At 41.4% G+C, this 13765-nt stretch overlaps 1 protein-coding gene across 1 annotated transcript; it reads right to left on the reverse strand.

Annotated features, from left to right (window-relative positions):
- Nucleotides 1-953: 953 nt before the first annotated feature.
- Nucleotides 954-13118, reverse strand: zbtb11 (zinc finger and BTB domain containing 11). Its single transcript, XM_049588396.1, has 10 exons — nucleotides 12581-13118; nucleotides 7332-7585; nucleotides 6996-7227; nucleotides 5919-6919; nucleotides 5504-5827; nucleotides 4831-5245; nucleotides 2529-2646; nucleotides 2286-2444; nucleotides 1850-2025; nucleotides 954-1739 (listed from the first exon to the last, which is right to left on the reverse strand). The coding sequence occupies exons 1-10, from the start codon at nucleotides 12891-12893 to the stop codon at nucleotides 1198-1200; spliced, it is 3534 nt and encodes a 1177-aa protein (XP_049444353.1). The 5' UTR covers nucleotides 12894-13118; the 3' UTR covers nucleotides 954-1197.
- Between the last annotated feature and the right edge of the window lie 647 nt (nucleotides 13119-13765).

Genomic DNA, 13765 nt, shown 5'->3' on the forward strand with positions numbered 1-13765 from the left:
ATAATGTTAGAAAAATGTTCGTTAAAAAAAAGTCATAGAAAATGTCATACAATACTATGAGTTCTTAAAAATATTTCTATGATAAACCTTACTATTACTTTTTTAAAATTACATTTTCATAGCATATTGTCCTATATTTGTTTACACATTTTTTGATGACATTTTTAAGCCCACTACTCTTACATTTCAATGACATATATAGAGTATTTTTTTTGGCATACTAATGTGACTTTTTTATGACATACTATACTGACATTTTTATGACATTTGTATGGCATACTAAACTATGGTGCTTTTGTAAAATGACATTTTATGGCATATTATCCCATTAAAAATTTTATGGCATCTCTACGATGACTTTTTTATGACACTTGTCATGATCTCTTTAATCCTATTTTTAATAACATACTACATCATTATTAGAAAGCAGAGACTATCAGCATTTTTACATTTTTGTACAATGTACTGTAAATATGTTGTAATGTACCATGGGTATTTTCATATCACTTTGAAATAGATATCCTAACTTGCAGTATTGCTTGATAACACTCCTCTGTCAATTATTATTGCACTGAATGATTTATTTTCTCCTGACACTGACAAGTGAAATTACTGGACTAAGTTTTGATTCTGAGGGAGGAATCTAACAAGTCAAAAATGTAGTATGACATTACGTATTGGGGCCATCTAAGTGTTGTCTTTGTGCTTGTGATTTCAACCAGCTAACATTACAACTTCTGAATGACTGAGTTTCTATGGACGCTGACAATGACGGTGACATGATGAAATGTAGACATTTTTTACCTGCTCATTCTTCAAGCTGACACTAGGGGGAGTAAAGAACCCACAGCCATGAAGTTTGTGACTGTAACGTCTCACAGCTCTTCTGTCAGTAACAAAAGCAATAAGGTGGAGACGTGTACACAAGATGAAACACATCAAGTCAGACAAAGTGTTGTGTCTTTATCTCTACCTTTATTTCTCCTGAGCGCCAAATGTCAGATTTGTCATCAATCTTGTTCCTGTGCACTCGCTATTTACATAGAACATAGACGTGTGTATGAGCACACTCATGGTTCACTCACTCTATTTACATTCACAGAAAAATACTCATCTTTTTACATTCTGTTACATTTTTACAGACTGTGAGAAACATCGTGATCAGTCTGTGGGGGAGTCCTGGCGTCTGGCACAAAGTTACTCGACCTCGGCCACGTGAGCGACCTCCACCTCCATGGTCTGAATCACCTCAGGTGCTTCCTCTAGCTTGCCGCCCGTGATGCCCTGCTGCGCCAGGACGTAGTTCACGACCTGCATGATGCCCTGATCAGAGAGCGTTGCCACTGAGCCGTCGCTCACAGCCTGGGCAGCCTGCACGGCCTCCACAGCCTCCACTGTCTCCTCTGTGATCAGCACCGTCTCTATCTCCTCCGAGGGCGGCTGCTGGGCCGGCCGGAGCTCAGGAGGCAGCTCTGACGCCAGGATGCTGACGGCGTGCTCCACCTGGGTGCCCTGGTTGTGGAACTGGAGGGTGTCCTTTTCTAGCATGATCTTCCCTGGCAGGTTGTCCCCATGGTACTTGGTCATGTGTTTACGTAGAGTGCGTGCGTCGATGTGGGCCTCCTGGCACATGGGGCACACATATGGTCGCTCTCCTGTGTGTGTGCGGACGTGACGCTTGAGAGAACGGGCGTCGGCCCAGGCGACACCACACGTCAGACACTCAAATGGCTTCACTCCTACAGGAGAGGGGGGAGAAAAAACATCATCAGTCAAAAACAAATGCTTTAAATGAGCTTCTGTGAACACACCAGGATTTAGACTCGTCCCGTCACATCAGGAGTCTCACCCTGGTGGTTGTTGATGTGGCGTCTGTACTCTCTGAGCTGAGTGAACTTTCTTCCACACTGCTCACACTCCCTCTCCAGGTTCTGCTTTACTCTGCCCTTCTTCCCATGAGTGGCTTTCTTCACGTGCCTCCTGAACAGAGCCTTCTCAAAGAACTCTTTCCCACAAACGTTACACCTGAGGACACAAATGAAACATGATTTAGACTCCAACCTGTGACGTCCTGGGCACCAGGGGTGGGGGAAGAAATCTGATTTGTAGATGCTTCGTGATTCTCTCTCGACAGATTATGTCTCAATGCAGAAAACCAAATTCTCTACATTATGATCGCCAGTAACAGTAAAGTAACACTGGGCTGTATGTTCCTCACGATAGGAGGACTAGGCTACTTCCTGGGTTTTGGTGAGGATGGCTAAGCTGAGTTCTGTTTGACTTACTTAAACGGCTCGGCCACACTGTGCGACTTGACATGGGAGTACCAGTCCTTCTTCCAGCTGTAGCATTTCCCACACACCTGGCACTGGAACGGCTTCAGGCCCATGTGCTTGTTCATGTGCTGCTGGAGATCTTTAGCTTCGTAGAACCTCTTATCACAGCTGCAGGTAAAACATCGTCTATATTAACGCCTTGTCCCGTGGAACATGAATCGTGTCATTAAAGAGAGACCAGCAGTTACTCACTGAGCACAGCCAAATGGACGGATGTCAGGTTTGGGCTGGTGCTTCTTCAGGTGTTTGCTTAGAGCTGAGGCTCGATGGAAAGTCGCTCCACATGCGTTGCATAGGTACTTTGATTCACCTGTTGAGGAATTTCATGGTTTATGGTGAAAACAGCCACAAATATCTGGTTGAATTTACAGTCTTACAAAAGGGTCACGTTATCCAACTTACAATTTCCTCACTTTCCTTTAGAGTTTGTCCGCCCATGCAGGTAGTTTTGGATAACTCCGCATTTCTACACGTGAGTTTTAAAGGGTATTTTTTAACCTGTGCAATATTTTTTCTGTGTTTTTGTGTCTAAGTGATGAATGGAAACAACAATTTTTTAACTCGGTCCAGTATTGTGGGCTCTGCTGCAGACGGCGGAGGGGAAACTGTCTGCAATGTGACCACTCGGGCCATTGATGCATCTTCAATTCACATCCGCTAAAACGTTCAGATATTCTCCAAGTGTCTGACAACATTATGGAAAGGATCGATACAGAGACAGACCTTTGTGTTAAAGAGTAAGATCCTTTTTATTTAACCAGAAACAGCCCCAAAATCACCATCGCCAAACCCACCAGACTCCATTTAAATCAAGAGTAATTTTATCGTGTATAGAGTCAGCATATTTTCACATTTAATTGGGTGAAGTAAGAGCTTATTACAACCAAACCAGAGTTGGTGATTTGTTGGAACAGTTGAAACACAAACCAAGATGCTTTTGTGAGTTTTATTTTGTTTCTGATGACTTTGAATGAAGTGTGTTTTACGCTGATAAAATTCCTCTTTATTTAAATGAAGTCTGGTGAGTTTGAGATTCAACAAAAGTGATCTTACTCTTTAACACAAAGGTCTATCTCTGTAGGGATCCTTTCATAATGTTGTCAGACACTTATAATAACAACTGGAGCCTGTCAGTGACAAAAACAAACACTTTTAGTGGACGTACATTGACGGTGCACAAATGCCCTGACTGGTCACATTGCAGCCTGTTGGTCTCGCTCAATGCTGGACAAGTTTGAAAAATTGTTGTTCCCACTAGTCACTTGATTTTGGACTCAATGGATCGCAAGTGACTCACAAACACATCAAGTTTGTAAAGTACACACTTAACTTTTAAGTGCAGTGAATTTCCGACACAGCGTTTTTATTTTGAAGTGCCACTTCCTGCTGTGGAGTGAGTGAGTAATGGGCGGCTACTTGACAGAGACGGCAAACTAGCTCGACAACATGGCCAAACGCAAGTGTGACGCTGAGTGTATTAAACTGTGTGGACCTTGAAGTGATGACAAGGGAGAAATCTGGACCAGTTGGGAACCACTGCTTTAGGTGACACTGAGAGCACCCAGGAGAATGTTGTGAGTGTATGGGTACATTTTCTGTCTCAGAACTGAGAACATTCTGTGGGTCCACAAAATCAGTCTCCCATCAGCTGTCTATGGAGCAGCTCCAAACTCTATACTTGATGACATCACACAATTATTGATTAGACTTTCCTAGGCCATGGAAATAACATAATCTAATTCTTAATTTAGGGGGTGCTCCCCTTTAAATTAATATTCTGCTCACCACATCGTCATGGCAATTCACTGTGAGGTTCTGCGTCATTTTATTTTATTGGCATATTTTGGCCTGGCAGCTCACACAGTTCATTAGCTGCTCTCTCACTCTGACAGCTGCCTCGGGCTCTTTGTGTAAGTCACTGTCCACAGGAACACAAAGTGCCCGACAGTGTGACATCACCTGCTGGATAATGTCCTCTCTGTGACCATTACGTCAACTTTGTTCACAGACCTTTTTTTTTGGACTTTTTTTTAGTGTCTGACTTTATGCTGAATTATTTTCTCTTTATTTCTACAGCACTGACATGTTGATGACATGTTGATGACATGATGCTGGCAGCTTTACTGTAACATTTTCTGATTGTTTCAGGTCCCTTAATGCAGTTACTTGAACATGACGTGATGCCCTGTGGTGTGAAATTTGTTTTTTTTCTCTTGGATTACAATTTTGTGCTGAAGCTTGCTCACAAACGGAGATGAAGTAGAACCCTCACACAGCAATTTGCTACATGCTTACAACATGTTTGTGCAGTTAAAGCCCAGTTCAGACCAAAGATTCGTGATGAGATGAAATTGTTTTAGAAAGATGCAGAGAAAAGTTGCAGTGGTGTGATGTGGCCGAGAGCACCAAACCAAACCAAACTATCTGCATGGTTGGGCGCCAAATAAAAAAAAATCTTTTGTAATTTGGGTGATGAACTTCAGTCTGCACTGACCTGTGTGGAGGCTGGTGTGCTCCTCCATGCTCCGCTTGCTCACAAAAGACTTCTTGCAGTATTCACACTGGAACTGTTTGGTGACGTCGTGCAGCGCTCTGTGCATCTTCAGGCTGTGTTTGTGGGCGAACGTCTTGCCGCAGACCTTGCAGGAGTGAGGCCGCACGCCCGTGTGATTCAGCATGTGGATGCGCAGAGAGTACAGCTTCGGCAGCGTCTTCCCGCAGATGTCGCACACAAATTCTCTTCTGGTGTGCGGCGGTAAAGTCTTATCATCGAAGTCGCTCTCCGCCTTGACTTCTGAGCTCTGTTCTGCTGAGGGTTTGGGGATGGGCGCTCGCTGGCTGCTCTGCTGCTTGTGTCGGGCCAGGTGGGCGCGGAGTGAGGCGGCGTACTGGAACTCTTTACTGCACAGCTACAAGGACACAGACACACCATAGTTAGAACTGTTAGTGTACGGGGGCCACGGTGCACACAGCTGCAGGCTAAACACACAGTATTTAGACTGATGCACATAGTGTTTATTTAAAGTTCACAAGCACAAATTCTGCCCACAAACTTTTCCTTGTGCGCTATTAACACAACAAGCTTACTGGCGTGCAAATCAGTCGCACTATGGTGAGTGCAAACATTAATAATGTAAGGTGACATGTTGGCAATCACTGATACTTACGCTGCACTTGTATCCACGAGCTTTCTCATGTTTTAATGAGTGCATAATGAGAGAGTAGCGTCTTTGGAAGGACATGCCGCACTCTGAGCAGGTGTGCTCTCCATCGACGGCGCTCTCTGTTGGAGTTTGGTCTTGCTTGGCTTCAGTCTCTGGCTCTGTCACCTTGGTCGCAGCCTCGTCTGTGTCCATCTCTGCTGTCGCCACGCTCTCCACTGCACCAGCCTCTGGATCCACCACCGACTCAGACACAGACTGTCCTTCACCACCCTGAGTCTCCACTGGCTGCTTTGGTGGTCTGCCCCTCTTACCCGGCCTCGGAGACACCTATAAACACATTCGTTTCATTATAGCTACCAATTTTAAAACTTAACAAAAATCATTCATATGTGATGCATCACAAAATGTAAAGATGTACCTTCGGAGTGGCGGCACGCGGCGGGGTTGAACTTTTCTTCCCCTCCTCTTCATCCTCCAGCCCCATGTGTAAACGTGCATAACCGCCCTCTGCAATAGAGCGCTGCCTGAGTCGTCTTTTGTTGGGGTCATCTGACGTCATCTCCTGCTTGTCTCCGTGGCTTTCATCAGCAGAGGGATCCTCCTCCTCCAGTGGCGTGAACTCCTCTACCTCCACATCCTTCTTCACCTTGGCTGGACGCCCTCGTTTACGCTTCTGGGGTGTAGGTGCTGATTCGACCTTCTCCTGAGGCGACGCAACTGCTTCTGATGCCAGTTTGACGACCTCTGAGGGGCTCGCTTTGTCTGGGTCCACGTTTATAACAAAGGCTCCTGCTTCAGCGACCTGCGGCTGCTCCATCGCCAAACAGGCTGACACCACAGCAAGAGACTCGCTGGCTCCCGCCTGTCCACTGTGGGTGACCACAGTCATCGTCTCCGCCTCCATTCCTTCTGCAATGCGGGAGATAAGAGTGACAGTCTCTCCTGGCTCGGCCTGACCGCTGTGAGTGATCAGAGTCATGGTTTCATTCTGTCCAGTGTCTCCATCATGCTCTTTGTCTCCCTCTACAGCTTTAGTGACAACCGTCATCGGCTGCTGGATGTACGCCTCTTCAGCAGATGTGACAAAAGTTAAAGGCTCGCCTGTTACAGCAACACCACTCTGTGTGACCACCGCCCTGCCGTCACTCTCTATGGTGACCATGTAGGCATCAGAATCAGCCTTTAAGCCCTCCTGAGCAGCCAGCTGGCTCGACACCACAGTGTGCACGTCTCCTTTCTGATACACTGTCAGCTTCTGTTCCTCCACCTGCTTGTGCACAGACTCGCATATCTGCAGCACCTCTGTCATCAGCAGGTGCCGAGCCAGGTTGGCGATATCTGCCATGACGCAGAAATTAAACGTAAGCATCGAAGTGTAGGCAAAATCCAGCAGCGGCAGGAAGCTGGCTTTGGTGAAACCTGGAGAGAGAGGGATGAAGGTTAAAACTGAGCAACTGTGCAAAGTGTTTCTGAACAGGAAACAACAAAGTCTCACCAGAGAGGTCGACCACAGCTTCGTGTGTGGACACAGCGCCCTTCTCAAAGAACAGCTCGTTGAAATATTCGCTGCACGCTGCCAGCACAGATTTGTGTGCTCGGTACTCCTCTCCTTCGATCAGCAGGGTGATGTCACAGAACTGATTGCTGAGGCGCTGCTGGTTGAGTTTGTCCAACATTGTTTGGCTGTGTTTGGGCAGGAACTGGTTCACCTCGCCTTTACTGTCCACCTGGAAAGAACACACACAACACACACCAACAAAACTCCATGAACAAAGGGCAAACAATATCAGACCTCTGTAATTATCAGAAACTAAAGATCTGTGAAACATACAAAGACCAGCTCGTGCTTGGCCGTCGCCTTGGCCAACTTGGGTCTCAGTTGACAAGATGAGTCAGTGAAGACTAAAGTTTCATCTCCCTCTTCTTCCTCCTCTTCCTCCCCCTCCTCCTCATCATTCACGCTGGCAGCCGCCCTGCGTCTCCCCACCCGAGAGAACAGTCGAGGTCCAGAGCCGTCATCAGCGCTGCGCCTGGTCTGGCAGTGAGCACACTCTCTGATGTGGTCTTTAACATGCTTCAGGATACCTGAGGGCGACAGAGGACACGTCACTCAGCATTTTAAACTTCTTCAATCAAAATTAGAGCTGCTGAATCTCCATATTATTTTCATTATCCGTTAATCTGCCAAATATTTAGCTGTCATAATCAACCAGAGCCCAAGGTGACATCTTCATACCGACTGTCTTGTCTGATTAACGGTCCAAACCCCAAGAATATGTAATTTATTATCTTAGAGGACAGTGAAAAACTAGAAATACTGATATTTCAGGCAGTGAATGTGTTGCATTTGCATTTAAATAAAAATGTCCCCAGCTCAGTTTTGCTTCCTGTCAAACAAACAAACAAAAAAATATATAAATAAATAAAAGTGTAGAAATGTGTATTGTTTGAACGATCCGAGTGGTGCATTTACAATCAGTTTGGGAGTGCACAAGCAAATTCCCGTCCGTTTCGTGGCCTTCGTACGAATTCTCAAAATTGCAGGGAATAGAAAGATGATAAAAGAAAGAAGGTTACCCTGTCTGAGGTTACTGGGCACAACAATTAATCAGAGTATTATCATAATCGCAACATAGACTGGTGCAATATTCAAACTGCAAGAGGCACAATTTTTGTTAAAGACAAAATATGTGTCACAATGTCATCTATATGAACTATTGTGAGGCTGCAGAGATGTACAGGCCCACAACTCATATTCTAGAGAGTACAGGGGAAAAAAAAAAAAATCACACCACAATTCCCTCTACAGCTGGGAATATTATCTCAAATAAATAACCACAGTTAGATATTTTTCCCAAATCGCTCAGCCCTAACTGGGGAGAAAACTGGAGGTCATGCTTTCAGTGCCTTGTTTGGTATGATTCCTTCCACAAGCCCCAAAAAGGACATCACAGCCTAGAGGCTAGACTTCTAATTTTGACCATCTGGAAATCAGTGGCACCTCCCTCTTATACACACCAGATTTGAAACTTTCATCTCGCTTCCTTTTTTCAACTTAAACTGCAGAGAAAACTCTTACCAACCCCCTACTATGTTTATTTTTTATGAGAGATGCTGAGAACTCAATAAGGCCAAACTAGGCCCGTGAGAGCAAACAAATGAAGGGGTAAAACATCAGTAGATTATATGCTTAATATTTGACCTGGGGAAAAACATTGCGGAGAGCATAAAACCCTTTGAGTTGTCTTAATGTGTCACATTAGAGGATCTGGAGCTGGGGAATACAGAATTCTGGAAACACAGATACGATCCCCTTGACACCTACATCCTCAGGTCTGCAGGGAAGACAGTTTTCCACAGTGGCGGAACAGACCTCTGCCATTTAAACTGCATTTTAAAAGCCCATCTACCTTTGTTCTTTCATAATTCAAACTGCAAAGACAGCCCTCGCTATTCCCTTAAAACGTCAGATCATATCAATTTTATATCAGCATTTTTTAAGTAAATCTTAAATCACAGGAAGACAGGTATTAAATGTCTATTTAAAGAATATAGAGCTGGGGAACAGGGGACTTTGGGAACATACAGATAACCTGATATATTTGTATATTCCTCTTTCACTGAACCATGATTGAAAATACAAAAAAATGTTTAAAAAAATCTACTGTTTTATTCTTCAATAACCTCTACCTCACTGTTTACTAAAAATTAAACTTAAACAAATTTGCTAATTTCTTTAATGTATTTGGTTTTTTTTTTACTTTTTAATGTATATACCAGCAATATGTTATTCTGTATATTTTTGTTAAGGACGCACAATAATGTCGGCATGTCATCAGTATCAGCCCATATCAGCTTTAATCGGCAAACATGCTTTTTCTTATTTTGCACAATGAATGGATATTACATACATTGAAAACTATTGTATTTCATGTCTCCATCTGCTGGTGGGTCATCACAATAAGAGTATGCATGCATAATACGTTAATTCCACTACAGAAGAGACTTGATGATCACTGAAATTATGTGGGGAAAAAATGGATATATTGGCATCGTTAGTGGTGGGAATCAGCCCAAGACACACGATACAATATTATTACGATACTTAAGTCATGATACAATATCATTGCAATTTTAAATATGTTGCAATATGCTGAGTATTGCGATAAAATATATTGGGATTCATCATATTTTTTCAACTGCAAAATTACATTATTCTTTAGTATCTAAAGTTTAATTTGTATTTGTAATATTAATCATTTATATAATTAAACAGATACCTGGCACTGTGTGATGATACAATATTGCCACACAAAAATATCGTGATACTATGCTGTATCGATTCCCCCCCCCCCCCTAGTTATTGGCCTAATGAGATGTTATATATCTTGCATCCCATATTATTGTATTTTTATTTTAATCTAGTATATTATAGTTTAGATAAATATCTATACTCAGAGAGTGTGCTAAGTTCTATTTTTCTATTGTAACATATTAATTCCTCCTGGTGTGATATGTGTATTACTTTTTTCTATTACTGTTTCAACTACTTCAAGTCCTTAAATATATATTAAATTGAATAGTAAAGCTAAAACAAACCGTTAACATCTTAATGTAGGTCCTCGCTCTTTTAACCCTTTGAAACCTGGAGAGACATCACTTTTCTTGTGCTGCTTTCAGACACCTTTCACAAGTATTTAAACCTTTGAACAAAAAAAGATAATGAATTCATATTAATTCAATGTACAATAGTGAATACTGTGTATGCTCCTTGGCTGGGCCAGATGTGCAAGTCAGTCTATACTGCTGCTGCTCTTATTACACTGCACTATATTGTTATTGTCTTTTGCTGTTTTTGTGTGTAATAGCCCAGAGATCACAAAATGTCGTTGTACTGCTGTGCAATGACAATAAAGGCATTGATTTGAATTGAATTGGATTTAAAAAAATGTGTAATGGGAAAAAGGGCAATCAGCAACTTGTAATAAATGTCTGATAAATTGCAAAAAAAAAAAAAAAAAAAACCAACAGATTTGAATAAAAAAAAATCGTAAAAGAAAATAGCTAGGGAATATTTCTAATTATTATTATTATTACATATTTAAATCTATGGTACAGAAATTTTGTAATTTCCTTGTTGTTGTTGTTTTTTTTTTACTAATTTTCTTGTAATTCTTTTGGGTCATTTCTTTTTTTGTTGCTCATCAAGCCAATTTGCTCAGGTTTCAAAGGGTTAATGTTTCTTATCTTGCTCCTCTGTGCTCTTTATTTGTGTACGTGGGGGGTACTCCAGAAAGCAGGTTATGTGAAAACTCAGAGTAAGTTAACCCTGAGATGAAGGAAACTCTGAGTTATCCGTTCCAGAAAGAGAGGTAACTGAAACTCTGAGTCAGTCACCATGGTAACAGACTCTGTGAACATAACCTGCTCGCTGACAGGTTTTCTTCAATAAACCCTGAGTTTTTCTCTGTCTCCTCCCTCTTACACGCCGTTTCATTTCCTCATTCATTCAGTCTGTGTCAGAGCTTTACCGTCTGTCACAGTCTAAATCCTGCTGGATATTAGTTTGTTACTCAGGACTGTCTTAAGTTACTGAATTTATGCACATCAGTCATTTCTTTGGACATCAGTTTTTGTCTTAACATTCAAATATTACACAGCGAGAATTCACCCTCAGCTCAGAATCAAACCTCTGTCCTTTTTATATTTATTATTTTGTATAACACTGTGCACAAGGATCAGACTGTCAGTCTGTCAGAGCAGCTCCCAAATGTTCCTTTCACATAATGTGTAGGTCTAATTATTTAAATTTTAAAAATCGGTATGAAGCTTTAGACACGTAGTATCAGTGACTAATGATCTCTATCACTGATGTCATTGGTCGCAGTGATGGAACATAATTCCTATAGCCTAATATTGGGGATTATATGTTCATATTTCTGAGTGAGCAATGGTGCAGCATTTCACTGTCTTTCCATTTACTACATTTGTAGCTGAAATAAAGTCACTGAATGCTGTTGAGTCAAGATACAAATGTCCAACATTTTAAAATCTACTGTATTTTAACCTCAACGTCTTTTCAGGTGCAAATCACCAAACATATTATTACCGGGTCAGACTGTGAGTTTACAGTCATGTCTTTATGTCTCTGATCTATAGCCTCGCCTATATGTTTTAAATCTTCCTATTTTTCAGTTGCTGCCTCCTGTTTTTCCCCATCAGATTAAATCTGAACAAATACATTATTGTATATAATTAATATAATGTAGCCTAATGTATCTACAGCCTGATACACAGTCAGATTCCACCACTTTATCTTCATTAAGGAAATGTAAGTCTGATAAATGATGACTAAACGGACAACACTGAATAAAACTTTTTTATTAACTTTATGGTTGACTTATTTACACTTTCCTCGCTCTGAATCAGGCTCTTCTTTTAAAGATAAACGTGCACCGTCTGCTACACGTGCATTAATATCTCTACATCCACTGGATTAAAATGGAGGCGCTGTCTTTTATTTACCTGTTGCCATGGTGAATCGTGGAGTCGGAGCTCCATTGATGATGGCTTTTTATTGTCGGCTTAACTCAGAGTGAACATACTCAGAGTTGACTTAATCAGCTGTTCTCAGAGTTTCCCATCTCAGGGTAAATCAAGTCAGAGTTCAGGGTTAGACTCAGAGTTTGTTGAACCTTCTACCTGGAATACCCCTCTGATAGTTTTCGTTTCCATTTAGTTAAAAACATCATTTTACTCTCTGATGTTCAACAAAATGTTAACTTTATTGTTCTTTTTTTATTTAAATGTGTTGTAGCATCATTACCACCACCACTGCTGCTTGAGTCTATCTTCTGTCTTTGTACATGTGTGTGACTTGTTCTGTGTGTTCTTGTGTTAATAAAAGAATACATGCACTCAAACGCAGCACTTTATTTCACCACTAGATGGAGATAAAGTTTAGTGACGTATTTGTATGACGGGTAACGTTACAAGCCTTTATGTTTACACCGGTCTGGCTGATTTAATCACCTCACAGAGATTATACCCACATATCTAGATGTGAGTCCAGTGTGTTACCTCTCCACCAGTACTTCTGAGAGATGGTCTCCCAGGTGAGCTGCTGGTTCAGGTGCTCCCCTCCTTCGCTTATAATGTGCGCGTCGTTGATAAGTTCCTTCCTCCGGCTGTCCTGCAGCACCACCTCCAGCTCCGTGAAATCATTCTGCCCCTTCAGGCGACGCTGATAAAACAAAGTCCCGTTCCTCACAACGTAGCATGTAGCCGCTTTGCGTATCTTTCTCTTAGTATTACCGGGCGTCCCCGGCGCATATGGCTCCCGTTCATCGGTCAGATAGCGTATGATGGCCAAGTAGCTTTCTTCACTCGACATGTCTCAGCTGACCCGCGCTTTTTTACGCTCAATTACGGGTTCCTGTCGAAGAGGAAGGGCCCTCCCCGGTTTGTAAAATAGAGATATGAATTTTAAACGGCGCTCAGACGGTAGATAACGTGAAACTGAAGTAACCACAACAACATTTCAAATTGTTTCCTAAGGTGGAACTGCAGTTCGCAACCGTCAGGGTAGACTTGCCCGAACAGACAAAATGGCTGCTGCACAACCGGAACTAGCGTCAGCAATGGCGGAAGCTCGTCGTGATCATTTTCCACCACAAGAGGGCGCGATGTGCAAACTAATAAGTCCATGAACTATTACAACACCATAAATTATTATAAACAAAGTTAGATTAATTAACCCTCCTATTATTTTTTTTAAAGCTTTTAATAATGAATATCGCATGTATTATAAATTGTAAGATTGTACAAAGTTATTAAGTTTAAATGTACAAACACTTATTTATTATTATTATTGTTTACCATGTCAGCATTATTTATGTTTCTTATTTGTTACTGTTATATTTTGGGCATTTTATTTTATTTAGGATTTTAATACTATGTTTTTTAAATCTGTGTTCAATCTGCCTTGTTATTGTAAAATTGATGTTCAATAAAAATGAATTTTTTGTTTAGTTCAATGGAATATTTTATTGTTTATTTCACTATTTACAATTGAAGCACTTCAATTCATTTTTCTTATTATTTATTGTCATATTTGAGATATTTTAAATCTTTTTACTTCTCATAAGGATTTTAATACTGTGGTCAACTTTTTTTTTTAGGTTTTATTATTTACTATTAAATCACTTTAATTTATTTATCTTATCGGTTGTTGTTATATTTTAGATATTTTATTTTATTTTACTA

This window comes from Epinephelus fuscoguttatus, linkage group LG10 (genome assembly GCF_011397635.1).
Source record: "Epinephelus fuscoguttatus linkage group LG10, E.fuscoguttatus.final_Chr_v1".
Lineage (NCBI taxonomy): Eukaryota > Metazoa > Chordata > Actinopteri > Perciformes > Serranidae > Epinephelus > Epinephelus fuscoguttatus.

Coding starts and splice junctions, on each gene's coding strand:
- zbtb11 (XM_049588396.1), bottom strand. CDS start 12,893: ATGTCGAGTGAAGAAAGCTACTTGGCCATCATACGCTATCTGACCGAT. Junction 5,828..5,918: donor CGCGTGCCGCCACTCCGAAG/GTACATCTTTAC, acceptor ATGTGTTTATAG/GTGTCTCCGAGGCCGGGTAA. Junction 2,026..2,285: donor AGTGTGGCCGAGCCGTTTAA/GTAAGTCAAACA, acceptor TTGTGTCCTCAG/GTGTAACGTTTGTGGGAAAG.